Source organism: Quercus lobata, chromosome 10 (assembly GCF_001633185.2).
Source record: "Quercus lobata isolate SW786 chromosome 10, ValleyOak3.0 Primary Assembly, whole genome shotgun sequence".
NCBI classification, from domain to species: Eukaryota; Viridiplantae; Streptophyta; class Magnoliopsida; order Fagales; family Fagaceae; genus Quercus; species Quercus lobata.
In genome coordinates, this window is record NC_044913.1 from 17149021 (window position 1) to 17164052 (window position 15032).

The 15032-nt window shown below is 38.1% G+C and overlaps 1 protein-coding gene across 1 annotated transcript; it reads left to right on the top strand.

Annotated features, from left to right (window-relative positions):
• The first annotated feature begins 8281 nt into the window (after nt 1-8281).
• On the top strand, nt 8282-11858 carry LOC115963999 (cyclic dof factor 3). The gene is made up of 2 exons (XM_031083283.1): nt 8282-9009; nt 10146-11858. The coding sequence occupies exons 1-2, from the start codon at nt 8809-8811 to the stop codon at nt 11418-11420; spliced, it is 1476 nt and encodes a 491-aa protein (XP_030939143.1). The 5' UTR covers nt 8282-8808; the 3' UTR covers nt 11421-11858.
• Nucleotides 11859-15032: the final 3174 nt, after the last annotated feature.

Sequence of the window (15032 nt, forward strand, 5' to 3'; positions counted from 1 at the left end):
CAATAGCGAACACCAAAAATTTTGCCTGTCTTTTACCTTGGGGTAATGGGCCAACGAGGTCAATCCCCCATTGTGCAAACAACCATGGGGAGGCTATCGGTGTCAGTCTCTCTGTTGGGAGGCACTGAACATTCCCAAACCTTTGGCATTTGTCACATTTCTTGACAAACTCCCTTGCATCCATCTACAAAGTAGGCCAGAAGTAACCTGTTCTGATAACTTTACCTACCAAGGATCTTGGGCCTGCATGGTCGCTACAAATTCCTTCATGGATTTCTTCTAGAATGTATTTGGCCTCTTCCTCGTCGTCGCACTTCAGGTAGGGCATGGAGAAGCCCCTCTTATACAGGGCGTCATTCAAGATCATGAACCTAGCTGCTCTTTTCCTGACTCTTCTGGCCTCCTCGACGTCCTGTGGAAGTCGTCCGTCCTAGAGGAAGGACAGGATTGGGGTCATCCAACTGCTTGCACTCTAGATTGCGAAGGTGGAGACTTCTTCAATGTTGAGGCATTTTTGGACCTCCAACTTTAAATCCATACTCGTTAGTCCTATTTCTAACGACGCCTGCTTCGCGAGCTCGTCTGCCACTATATTTTGGCTCTTGGGGATCTGTCTGAATTCCACCTGATCAAATTCCTGTGCTAAATGCTTCGTCAGCTTGAGGTATTTTTGTATTCTTTCCTCCTTTGCTTCATATCCCTCTTTTATCTGCCCCACTACCAGCTTTGAATCACTCTAGAGGATCAAGTTTTTGGCTCCTAGTGCCTTCTCGACCTTTAGCCCCATCAATATTCCTTCATACTCAGCTTCATTGTTGGTGGCTAGGAACTTTAGCTGAACCCGGTATTTAAGCCTCTCCCCCTCTGGGGTAATGATAACGACCCCTACTCTGCCCCTTTTTCGGGCTAATGAACCGTAAGTTTGAACTGTCCATCTTTCTGCTTTGTCAAGTGCCTCATCCTCATCTGGGATGGTGAATTTGGTGATAAATTCTGCTAATGCCTACGACTTAATAGCTGTCCTGGGGTGGTACTCAATGTCGAACTAGTTAAGTTCGATTGCCCACTAGACCATCCTTCCTGCAGCCTCGGGATTATTCATAGACTTCTTAATAGGTTGGTCCGTTATTACCAAGATGGGGTTCGCCTGGAAGTAGGGACGCAACTTGCGTGAGGCTACAATCAATACGAATGTAATCTTCTCGATCTGTGGGTACTTAGCTTCTGCCTCTTGGAAGGCTTGACTGACATAGTAAACTGGGAGCTATGTCTTGTCGTTTTCCCAAATCAAGGTTACGTTCACAGTTGTAGCTGACATTGCCAAATATAAATACAGGTTTTCTCCCTCCTTGGACGGACTCAGGAGAGGTGGATTGCTCAGGTAGTGTTTGAGTTCCTGGAAAGCTTTCTCACATTCGTCGATCTAGGCGAAGGCCTACTTCAGTGTCTTAAAGAAGGGCAAGCATTTGTCCATTGCTTTAGAGACCAACCTGTTGAGTGCTACTATCCTTCCTATGAGCTTCTGGACTTTCTTCACGCTCTTGGGCGACGTCATGTCTAGTATGGCTTGTACCTTCTCTGAGTTTGCTTCTATCCCTCGTTGGGACACCATGAATCCTAAGAACTTTCTTGACGCCACTCCAAAAGCGCACTTGCTAGGGTTCAACTTCATTTGATATTGCCTAAGAGTTGTGAACATCTTGTGGAGGTCGTCCAAATGACCAGATTCCTCTTTGCTCTTGAAGAGCATGTCATCCACATACACCTCCATGTTCCTCCCTATCTGTTTACTGAACATTTTGTTTACTAACCTCTAGTAGGTTGCTCCTGTGTTTTTCAGTCCGAAGGGTATCACCTTGTAGCAGTACAACCTTTAGCTTGTGATGAAGGCAGTTTTCTCTTAGCCTTCTTTAGCCATTTTTATCTAATTGTACCCCAGAATGCGTCCAAGAAAGTCAAGAGCTTGTGTCCGGCTGTGGAATCCACCAGCTGATCTATTCTTAGCAGGGGAAAGCTGTCTTTTGGGCAAGTTTTGTTTAGGTCTGTGAAATCTACACACATGCTCCATTTCCCATTTGCCTTCTTTACCCGGACGACGTTGGCGAGCCAGTTCGGGTAATAGTCCTCTCTGATGAAGGCTGCCATCAGGAGTTTGTTGACCTCGTCTGTGACTGCCTGGTTTCGTTCTGGAGGAAAGGCTCGTCATCTTTGCTGAACGGGCTTTTTCTCAGGATCCACATTCAGCTTGTGTTTGATAATTTCTATGGATATGCTTGGCATGTCCTCGTGGCTCCATGCGAAGATATCCAAGTTCTCTTTGAGGGATTGGATTAACTTCTTCTTCATTTCTGTACTCATTGTCGTCCCTACTCTTGTAGTCTTCGTTGGTTCTCCATCTACCAACTCTACAATTTCTAGGGCTTCCACCTTTTCTTCTTCTTTCTCTTCTATCATCCATGTATGGTTTTCCTTCATGGCTAACACTGCTTGGTAGCATTCCCTAGCCAGTACTTGATCTCCTTTTACTTCACCTACACCATTTTCTGTTGGGAATTTTACCTTCAAGTAATAGGTGGACGTGGTTGCCCTCCAACGATTGAGTATAGACCTCCCAATGATCACGTTGTATGAAAAAGGACAATCTACCACCAAGAAGTCCAACTGACGAGTCAATTGTCGTGGATATGATCCCACTATGACCGTCAGTGTCACTATGTCTTTGGGATACACTCTGTCCCCACTAAAGCTACCGAGAGGGGACTCGAAAGGACTCAACCTACTTGGATCCAACTTTGGCTATTGAAAAGTAGAGAGGTAGATGATGTCTGCAGAGCGACTATTATCTACGAGGATTCTTCTTGTATTGAACCCCTCTATCATGAGCATTTTAACCAGGGGGTCATCATGTGGCTGCTTCACTCTTCTGGTGTCTTCTTCCGAGAAAAACATGTCCTTGTCCGTCCGTTTCTACTTCAAGGATGGTATCCTGTGGATGCTGTTCACCTGCCTCTGGTGTGATTTCTTGAGGGTCTGAATGATCCTTCTGTGGATAGTCCTCTTGCGATCGTCTTGATCTCCCCGATCGAGCTTTGTGGATGATGTGATGCGTGATCTCGTCACTGGGTGAGGCTTTGTGTTTGTCTTTGTTGTTGTCTCTGGATCTCTTTACAAATCTCTACAACTTCCCTTTTCGTATAAGTTCCTCTATCTGCTCCTTCAGGTCCCTACAATCTTCTGTGTAGTGGCCCTAATCCTTGTGGAAACGGTTATATTTCTTTTTGTCATGCACATTAGGTGCCGGGTGTAATGGCCTTAGCCATTTGAGGTAGTGCTCATCTTTAATCTGCGCCAAAATTTTATTAACAGGCATAACTAAAGGAGTGAATTTTACCGTCCGAGAAGTTTAATAGTCTTTCCGTTTGTTCCTGTCAACATTCTGACGATCTGTGCGCTCCATTTTTCATCCTCTCCGACCGTCTTCCTTTCTTTCCCTCTCATTGGACTTCTCCACATCTTTTATCGCCACTAGGGCATCTTCGACATTCATGTACTTCTACGCATTTAGGAGCATCTCTGCCATTATCTTTGGGGGATTCTTCACGAGTGAGACCACGAACTTCCTAGACTTCAATCCAGCTTTAAAGGTTGTTAACTGCACCTTGTCATCAGCTTTAACTGCACCTTGTCATCAGCTTCGTCAATCTCTAAAGTTTATTGAGTGAAATGCTTCACGTATGACCTCAGGATTTCATTTTCTCCTTGCTTGATGGTGAGTAAGTGGTCTGCTGGCCTCCTCTAGCGTTGTCCCCGAAGAAGTGGCGTAAGACGGAATTGCCTAACTACTCAAAGCTATCGATGGACGATGTTGATAACTTCGTGAACCACTCCCTCGCAGCCCCTTTAAGAGTGGTGGGGAAAGAACAGCACAGTATTTCATCCAGAGGTTGCTGAAGGCCTAGAGTCGTCTTAAAAGTGTTGAGGTGATCCAGAAGGTCTTTCAATCCGTTGAATGGTTCGAGTTGAGGCAAGCGAAATTTCGACGGCACTTGGCATTCCAGGACTGCTGTCATGAAAGGTGAATCTGTCGTCCTGACCACTCTATCCAGGCTTCGAGCTGTTTTTCCCTTAATGGCGCTTCTTAGCTCGTCTATCTCCTTTCTCATTTCCCGAAGAAGGTTCGAGCTCAGTCCGTCTGAAGTAGCTGCTTGCCAGCGGTCACTTTTTCTTTGGATGTCTCCCTCGTCGTCCCGGTTGGTCCCAGAACGATTGTCTTCTTGTTGAAGTCGCAACCTCATCTCCTAGTTCTGCCTAGTAAGCTCTTCCACACTAGCTGTAAGTGCCTGGATTTGTAGAGCCAATGCTGCTGAATCTTGGTTGGACTTCATCTGAACTTGGGAATTTGAGTGGAACTACACTCTCAAGCCTAAGTGCAAAAATGTTGTCCCCACAAATGGCGACAAACTGATGATGCGAGAATTGCCAGTAATGTAGGTTCGTCCAGATGAAGTAGGGACCTCGTCGTTGTACCTGCAAGTGAAGTGGAAGACTTTCTTTAGGTGGTTACCGGTGTGGTGCCTGCCACAGAGCCCCTGATGATAAAGTCAGTGTATAGAAACCATTTTAGGAAGTAAGAAAACTTGGAATATCAGAGTTATGTGCACTAGTAAATTCTTGGGTGTGTATCTATGTACCTTGTCTGGTTCTGATGAGTGTGTATATATAACTTCATAGTTTCTAGCCGTTGGGCCCTTAATTGTGGCTTTAGTGCTCTTTTCATAACGCCTCAAGGCTTATTAATACAGGTTTTGATGAGCTTCCAATAGTCTGACAACTAATTGGTAACCGTCCAAGGCATTGAAACTTCTTATTAATGACTTGCTTGCCCTCGTCCATGTCATGGCAAGGTGGACGAATGTGCTTGATGAGGTTGTCTGGGCAAGAGAGTTCGTCGGTCCCATCAGATAACATACTCAACAAATGCTACTTTTAGGTAATACATAACCAACTAAAAAATACTCCACATCAGACTCAACAAACTATCAAAAAACAATTAACAATATTATTCATCAAAAAGTCTTAAAATATTTTTTTTTTGGCTCTTATCGATCCTAGTGTCTTTACTCTCACATCTCTCTCATGTCACAGATAGGAGCTTTAGAGACTTCAAAGCTTTCAAAGCAAATCAAACCATTATGATGCATACCATGGTGGCTTGATGGTATGTTCTTGGAAATTGCGTCCATGATGGCTTGATGCACTAAAAAAGAGTTGAGAGGGTGGCTAGAGAGAGAAAAAAAATATAATATACAGAAAATGATTTAAATAATTAAATGATATAAGAGTATTCACATGGTGCTAAAAATTTTAACTTTTAGAAACTCAAAAAATTATTTTATCTATTTTAATACCTTACTTGACAATACATCCTACATCACATCTCTTACTTTAGCAAATCACCCATTAAAATAATATAAACACCCATTAAAATAAGATAAACAAATCCACAAAAATTCAAGCAACCATCGACTGCCATAACCAACCATCACAACAACAACCATAACTAGTTAACACAACCCAACAACCACCATTGCAAAGCCTATTAAAATAACCATCAAAATAACTACCAGCCACCATAACCCAAACCCACAACCGCATCACCACCATGAAAAAAAAAAAAAAAAAAAAAAAAAAAAAAAAAAAAAAAAAAAAAAAAAAAAACACAAACACAAACACAAACACAAACACTAGCCACCGAGACTTACAAAACTCATGATAATTGGACCCTTGCAAATTGGAACCACCATGACCCACGACCCTACAATCCAAATCAAACTCACAAACAATCGCCATTGAACCACTGCCATCAAAAACTAGATCAGAACAACAAACCACAGAGAGAGAGAGAGAGAGTTAGAAAGGAGAGAGAGAGAGAGAGAGAGAGAGAGAGAGAGAGAGGAGAAAGAGCAAGTGTGAGAGTAGAGAGATGGAGTGATGAGAGAGATTTGTGTGAATATTTTATTGGAGGAGAGAGAGAGAGAGATAATAAAAAATTGATTTTTATTTTTAAGTAATTGCTACAGTAGATGCTATAAATAGTAATATACTATAGTATGTTACTGAAAAAATATAGATTTAGCAACTCGAATAAAGTGTGGTTTTTTGTGTTTAGAGAGTTAAAATAACTTATTTGCTAAAATAGAACCCCCAATGTGAATGCACTAGAATATTAAGTCTAGTGTATATGTATTGAAAATGCACTTGATAACCTAGGAAAAAAAGAAGAAGTTTTTGATTAATTTAGCAAAATGTGTGTACAATCTAATGTAAATGCTCTAAGAGCACTCGCATTTGGGGTTGTAAGAACCCCCCCCCCCCCAAGTTGCTATTTTAGCAACCAATAATCCAACAATCAGTCACATCCGGGGTATAGGTTGCTAAATATTTTCAGCACCTATGAACAGATGGTTCTTATATTTAAAACCTACTGTAGCTGAGGATGTAAACTAAAAAAATATTATTTTATTAAAAGATCTCATCTTTCTCTCTCTTTCAATCACACGGTACTCCTCTCCTCTCCTCTCAATCTCATTTCTCATCTTCCTTTCTCTCTCCCCTCTCTGTTTCAGTGTCTCTCTCTTAGATCAATGTCGACGACGTGGACTAGAGATCGACGTTGACGGATTGGAGATTAGCCTCACTCCAATTCTCTCTCTTTCTCTCACTCTAATTCTCTCTCTTAGATTGGGTTTGGGTTTTGCTTTTGCTTTGATTTTTTGTTATGTGTATCGGTGCACTTGTAGGTTCATGGTGGTGGCAATGGGGGGTTACTCTGGTGGTGGTGGAGATGGGTTCACGGTGGGTTTACAGAGATGGTTGGGTTTTGTTCAGGTTGGTAGTGGTGGTGCCTTTGGCTTTTGTTTGGGTGTTTGGAGATTTTTAGTTTAGGTGTTTAGTGAGTTAGGTATTGGGTTTAGGTTAGAATTGCTCAACGGTGGTGGTGGGTGGTGCGATTTGGTTAATCAGTGGTGGTGGTGGGTGGTGCTATTGGGTTGCTCTACAGTGGCAATGGGTGGTTTGGGTTTTGGGTTTGAGTTTGGATTTGGGTATTGGCTTTTGTTTGGGTATTAAGTATTGGTCTTGGGTTTGAATTGCTCGGCAGTGGTGGTGGGTGGTGGGTGGTGCAATTTGGTTGATCAACAATGGTGGTGGGTGGTGCTATTGAGTTACTCTATGGTGTTAGTAGGTGGCTAAGAGAGAGATAGGAAGAGAGGCCGAAATTAGTGAGAGTCAATTTTTATATTATTTTATTGTATAGTTATATTATTTTACTAAGTTGTATGTAAAAGTAAAACCTATGACGTATAATGTATTATAAAGTGAGTTATTGTGGCAATTCGTGTTCATGTGTTGGGTTCGTGTCATGTCAACTCATAAGTATTTGACTATATGGATCAACACTAACCCGACATGTTTATTAAACGGGTCAAGATTTCTCAACCCTAACATGACTCATTTATTAAACGGGTCAGTCGTGTTGTCCTGTTTGTTAGATTTTATCGAAATGAAAAAAAAAAATTATGAAAAAAACAAACAAATAAGTATGAGTTTGGATAGCTGATTGCGTTTTAGCGTCTGGCGTTTTTGCCTTTTTTTTTTTCTTTTTTTTTTTTACCAGTGCCTCTTGCACTGTTCATGGGACATGAATAGTGCATTAAGGCAAATGAACAATATTTTTCATTTGTGAATAGTAACCAAAAATTATTTTTTTATTGTTTTCAGTTTTCAGCAAAAAAAGCGGTATCCAAATGCACCCTAAATATTTTTAATATAAAATTCAGAACTAACAAATAATTACATCACCAATAATCATTCAAAATTAAAGTATATCTCAATATCACAAAAAATCAATCACATTATGTCAAAGAAAGTAAACCAAAACAACCAATAAGTTTATATACCTAAGGTATGAAGGATATATTAGTAAAATATCATTTAATTAAACGGGTCAGGTGGGTCAAACGGGTTCTATAAGTTGAACATTAACCCAACACATTTATTAAACGGGTTAGTCGTGTCAACCCAAATATAACACGAACTCATTAAGTCTCAACTCATAACCTGTTTATTTCGTATCGTATCGTGTCGTATCGGGTTCACGGGTGGTGTCCAATTTTGCCACCTCTACTCTCACTATCTTATTATTTTAAGAAAAAAGGACAATAAATACGAGATAATTAATTACAAAAATTGTTCTGTTCCAGGCCGGTTGATATGGCCAGCACATGAAAAACAAACATGAGTCACAGGCTAAGGCCTGGACCAAAATATTGAAAGGCCTCTAAAGAAGTAAACTTTACAATCTCAAGGACAGTTTCATCCATGTTACCATCAATCAAACCGTTCCACGTCCATAGCCGTAGCCAAATCTCTGTACCCCCAAAAGACTTCAACAACCAAAAAATGCTGACAAGGACTCACTTTTTAAACTTTGGTTTACCAAAATCTGTGTGCAACACAAAGGAGAATAATAAAAAAAATTGGGAAAGAAAAAGTAGAAAAAGAAAATCTAATTGAGGCCACAAGAACTTGTGGCTGAGAATCACGCTCTATTGCTGACGTGGCATCCACCTTTTGGTTTAAACGAGATAAAAAACATAAACGACGTACGTCCTATGCCAACTGAGACACCAACACCCAACACCCCTTTTTTTCTCTCTTAACGAAAAAACCGAATTTTCTACGCGCGTTTTTTAGCTTTTTTGGTTTTTTTTGGGTCTTCCCTTTCTCCTGTTTGGTTACCAAGAAAAAATGCAAGAAAATAAAGACCCCACCATCAAGCTCTTTGGCAAGAAGATCCCCTTGACTGCTGAAATTGATGAGGTGTTGTTGCTGAGTGATTTGGAGAAGGAAAAGTGTGGCAGAGTTGAAGTAGTAGTAGTAGAAGAAGAAGAAGAAGAAGAGGAAAATGATGATGATGAAGAACTAGAAGAAGATGATAAAGCAGAAAAGGTACAGTGACTGAAAATTCAATTACAGGGTTTTATTGAATTTTGAGGATGACCCATTTGTTAGAATGTTAAAAGAATTGGTGGGTCGGTTTTACTTTTTCTCACTTTTATCTTTAATGACCATGGTATAGTGGTTATGGCATAATTGTTACTGGTACTTCTTCTTCTTCTTCTTCTTCTTTTTTTTTTTTTTTTTCCTTTTTTTTGGTGGTTTTGAGTGTTAATTGAATTTTGAGATTTGCTTTTCAAAGTTTGTTTGTTTGTTTGTTTTTTTTAAGTTTTAGACTTTACTGTTTAGAAGCTGAGAAATTTAAGAAATGAATTTGTGTTTGATTATTCGAAAATGGGGACTAGGGAAAGCTAAATTCCTACTCAGTTGAGCTTGGGTGAGTTCTACTTTTTTTTTTTTTTTTTAAGCTAAAAACTTTATGGCATAAGAATCTAAAACTTCGATTTTCTTTCTCAATTCCTATTCAACCACTAGTTTTTTAACCATGATTATTACGTACTTCATACGAAGTCTTTTTTTCTTTTTTAAAAAGTTTGGTACTGTTCTTGATAATTATTCAAACTTTTGTAATGACTTTTTAAACCATTTTATGGATAATTTGAATTCACTTTTTCATAGAGCATAAATTCTATTTCCTATTAATCAATTTATAAGGTTTTAACATAATTCTAGTTTCCAGATTCCCTGGTTCAATTTATTACTTTTCCCATTTTGTGCTTATTAGCCAGTCAAGTTCTTCTAGAGCCAGGGAGATCCTTTTGTTATAACTAATAAGGTTTTTTTTTTTTTTTTTTTTTTTTTTTTTTTTAAGTCCTTAGGCAATTGCGTAGTAGCGATGTGAAACTTGACTTTTCTCTAAATTTCTAGAATTTACCCACCATACTTTGACTCTAGGGAGGTGATTGGCTACTCTAAATTTACAACAAGAGAGTTACAAAGAAAAGGTTTTAAATAGTCAAAGAAACACCATTGTGAATTCCTAAGTTCATCTTGCTTCTATTTTGTTGCATGTCCTCAGATGTTGGTACTATCATATTGATCAGGCTCATCTTTGGAAAATAGTCATAATGTTTTATAGTGCTTGTATTTAGTTACTTACAAAAAGGAAAACTATGTTCTACTTGCAGGATCCACCAACAGCAGAAGGCACTGAGACTAGAGAACAAGACGATGATTCTCTTTCAAATGCAGAAGAGCCAACCGATTTGGAAGGATTGCCGGATGCAAATGTGAATCCTAAAACACCCTCTATAGAGGAAGAACATGGAAAATCAAAAATCGCCAAGACCGAGAAAGATCAGAGTGAAACAGCCAACTCACAAGAGAAAACCCTGAAGAAGCCGGATAAAATTCTTCCCTGCCCTCGCTGCAATAGCATGGACACAAAATTCTGTTATTATAACAATTACAATGTTAATCAGCCACGCCATTTCTGCAAAGCTTGTCAAAGATACTGGACTGCAGGTGGTACCATGAGGAATGTGCCAGTGGGAGCTGGACGCCGCAAGAACAAGAACTCTACCTCACATTATCGCCAAATCACCATCTCGGAGGCTCTCCAAGCAGCTAGAGTTGATGCTCCAAATGGAACTCACCAGCCTTCATATAAAAGCAATGGTAGAGTCCTCAGCTTTGGCATAGATGCACCCATTTGTGATTCCATGGCTTCTGTCTTAAATCTTGCAGACAATAAGGTTTTGAATGGTACCCGGAATGGGCTTCATAGTTTTGAAGAACAAAGAATTCCAGTTCCTGGCAAACGTGGAGAAAACGGTGATGATAGCACAAGTGGATCGACTATTACAGTTTCAAATTCAATGGAGGAAGGAGGAAAACATTTCCCTCGAGAACCATTTGCCCAAAGCATTAATGGCTTCCCTCATCAAATTCCATGCCTTCCTGGTGTTCCATGGCCTTATCCATGGAATTCTGCAGTACCCCCACCAGCTTTCTGCCCTCCAGGATTTCCTATGTCCTTCTATCCGGCTGCTTATTGGAACTGTGGTGTCCCAGGCACTTGGAGCATTCCTTGGCTGTCCCCTCAACCTTCTTCAAACCAAAAGTCTCCAAGCTCCAATCCAAATTCTCCAACACTAGGGAAGCACTCAAGAGAAGGAGACATGCTTAAACCAGACAATTTGGAGAAAGAGGAGTCGCCAAAACAGAAAAACGGCTGTGTTTTGGTACCAAAAACTTTGAGGATTGATGACCCAAGTGAAGCTGCAAAGAGTTCTATATGGACAACACTTGGAATTAAGAATGAATCAATCAGTAAGGGAGGAATGTTTAAGGCCTTTCAATCAAAAGGTGAGGAGAAGAATCACATATCTGAACATTCTCCGGCGTTGCTGGCAAACCCTGCAGCTTTGTCTAGATCCCTCAACTTTCACGAGAGCTCATGAAGCAGTAGCTTATGATGTAATTTTCGTTTAGGTTGGAAGCGTGAGACTAAATTCAACATAGTTTGGAGTGAGTTTGAAACAGTAACAGCCAATCCAGCATAAGCCATTTTGGTTCATCAGCCTCATTGCAAACAAAATTGGTGAAGCTAATCAGTTTCGGACCAAGAACATGGAGACTTTTTCTCACAATGGTAGCTAATTAATCTAGAAGTTCTAGTAGGTAGTGGGAGCTAATTTTGTTTTCTTGTAGCCATATGAGCTTGTACCTGTTGATGTACTTAGTTTGTTGAGTTCATGTTCATGTACATATTTATATATATGTGAGATAATGGGATAGAGTTGGAGAAAGATCATCCATGTGTATAAAAATCCAGATCTTCTGGCTAAGATTTTAATACTGCCTGAAAATGGATCTTTTCCCTCCATTTTCCTTGCTTCTTTGTAGTTTGTACAATAAACCAATGTTTTTGTCATTGATGAAACTATCCGTATAATCCAATCCAAATAATAAAAAGTTATTTGGGATTCTTCTATTATAGAATAGGACTGACTAAATTGCGAAAAAGAAGCATCTACTTTCCCAATAATAAGAAAAAGAAAAAGAAATAAGATTGAAGAATAAATATCTAATTCCGGGTCAAAAGTATCGTAACTCAATTGATTAGCACACTATGATGTTTTTAAGAGAGACCTTCAGACTTAAATCCGCATCTCTCCACTATCGAATTAACAAAAACAATAATAATAATAATAATAATAATAATAACAATAACAAACAAGGGAAGTTGAAAGGACTGAAGGCTACACTTGTAGAAAGATAATGGATGCAATTATATACTCTTGGATGATGCCAAGGCAGTGGTAGCTATTCCTTACAGCTATGCAAGAAATAAATACTTGAGGGGTCTAGTGGGGCTACAGTAAAGACTGTGACAGAAACAACAAAATTGAAAGTCCTTTTTAGATCCTCCCTTGTGAGTTGTGAGGATCAACTTTATTTAAGTTCACATTAAGGCCAGGTTTCTATCCTTTTACGAGCTCAAAAGGGACCAAAAGTTCCCTAACAACTTGCACAAAAAGGTGGAAATGCTGGACCAGAGTTCCTTCGATATTTCCCATGCCCTCTCTTCCTCTAAGGCTCTAACCCTCCATTGGTTTCATTCTTCCTTTTGAAATTTTATGATCTTCCATAGAAATAGGACCAACATGGTTGCAAATTTTGTATGCTCCATATGATTTTAGGGAATAACAACAACAAAGTTATACTCTCAGAATTTTGAGATTAGCCTAAATTCTCGATAAACTAAATTGGCATGTATTCTTTTATGCAATGCATCACAATTAGGGAATGCCAAATTTGGGTACAAAGGTTTCATTCATAATGAAGTATATAAATTTTACATTTTTTGTTAATCTATTACAAATTTACAACCTTCCTTTCTCTTTTAGGCTTGGAACCAACTATGAATAAAATATATAACAGTAAACATTGATATTGACTAGTTGCATGGTTTTTAGAGAGAAAAAAAATAAAAAATTTATGCTCCACACCTTACAATATTATTAGAATATTTACATCACATAGCTGATGGAAGACATGGTTGTGTTGTAATTACAGAGATCAACCCATCAGTAGTGACAAAAACGCGGAAAGGATTTTTCTCTATTTGACAAAAAGTTAGGGATATTTGGATTACTCACTATATGTATATACCCAAATTTCTTCAAAACACATGATGAATACATCAAAATCAACTTAATATGTGTCCCTAAGCAATATGCAAGAAAAAAACAACCAGATATTTTTTCTGCTACCAGCAAATACAGGCCACATTTTATGTATAAAATGAGTTGTTATGGGACCCAAATGCACATAATGCCATACATCTTTTTGTCATTCTCTCTTGCTTTTGCTTTCTTTTCTTTACTCTTTTCAATTTTTTATGTGAAAGCAATTGGCCATTACAGTTCATCCATATGGCTAGATTCAGCTTTATGGGCTTGCTAAAATATTAATGACATATTGAGCCATCATCAATTTGCAGCCATGAGGTTGAATAATGTGATTGTGAATTTAATGATACGTCTACCCTCATATTTGGGGAACCAATGAGTCAATGACAACCCTAATAAGGTAAAATTGATGGAAATATGTGAGAAGGGGAAAAGATAAAAATGATGGAAAACATAGGAAATAAAGGCATTAGTATTATTTTCTATTATACTCTTTTTATTTATTTATTAATTTGATGGTTATAATGAGAAGGAATTTGAACCTTAAACGTTTCATTGAAAATATGAGGAAATATCAGTTAACCTACAAAACACTTGACTCCACTTATAGCTATTTGGTAGGAAGAATGGCAAAATAAGAAAGATGAAAAATATCTTGTTCTAAATTTCTACCATGTACTTGTTTTTTTTTTAATAAATAAAACGAGTAAAATTGTCTAATTACTCGACTTCACCAACTTACCTACCTCACTTACCTTTCCTCACTTAATATCTCTATTAGGCAAAAAGTCACAAGAAACAAAATATGTTTGTCTCAAGAAAATAACTATTAAATCCATAGACCATAAAAGGTTCCTTGAAGCTGAATCCATATCCCAAACTCTTGAAATCCATAAGAAAATGAGGAAACATCTAAAGAAAAAATTATTAATCAAGATCTAAATGCCCAAGAGGCTATAACCACAAAATATATATATATATATATATAAATATATATATTTAAAGAAATCCTAGAATGGCAATGATACCCTTAGGAAACCCTAGAAAACTTGATTATGTTGTTAGCCTCTATAATTTTTACCAGTACTTTTCTATTTTCCAAACTTATTGTAATTTGACTTTTGATCGTCTTTTGTTCAAGGAAAGTCTACGTGGTTCATTCTACATCATTATAGTATGAATTTTAGATCAAGTCAGTTCTTTGCCAAGAGATTATGACGAAGGAAGAAAATTTTGAAAACAAGTGCTGAAGATAATAAAGGAGTTTGTGAGCACTTGATGAAGGAATCACAGAAATTTATGTCACCAAATATTGAAGCCTAGTGTTCCACCACTTGTTTTAGGGTTTTTTAGTTTACCAATTGCTATCTTCTTGTTGCAAACACAACTCACCACATTAAATTTGGATAAAAACACTTGGATCCAATCAACCCACTAACCCAGTTTTTGGGTTTCTGGTTTTTTATTTTGGTTTCCTAAGATTCAATTCTGCTATATAATCCTATCAAAAAAAAAAATGTTATATTTATTGTAAATCTCAAGGGGAAGTGTTGTTTTGTCTTAAGTTTGTGTGTTACCATGTTACTTTTTGAAATTTCAAAAAAGGTTGGTCTAATTTGCCCTAAATTGTATTCTAAAAAACTGGAGTTTTTATAACAAAAGCAAGTGTTTCAATTTTTCTCTCTTAAAATATTATTTTATTTAGTGTAAATTAAATTTAGATTAAAAAATGTATTTTAGATACTCAATTTTAGATTAAGTCAATCCATTCGACCGGATAAACAAAAAAAGTCTAAGGTGAATTTTGGTTTTTCAAATATAAATATGAGTTTAATTTGGAAATAGGTTTGGCATGTAAAATAGATTTGGTAAAGGTTT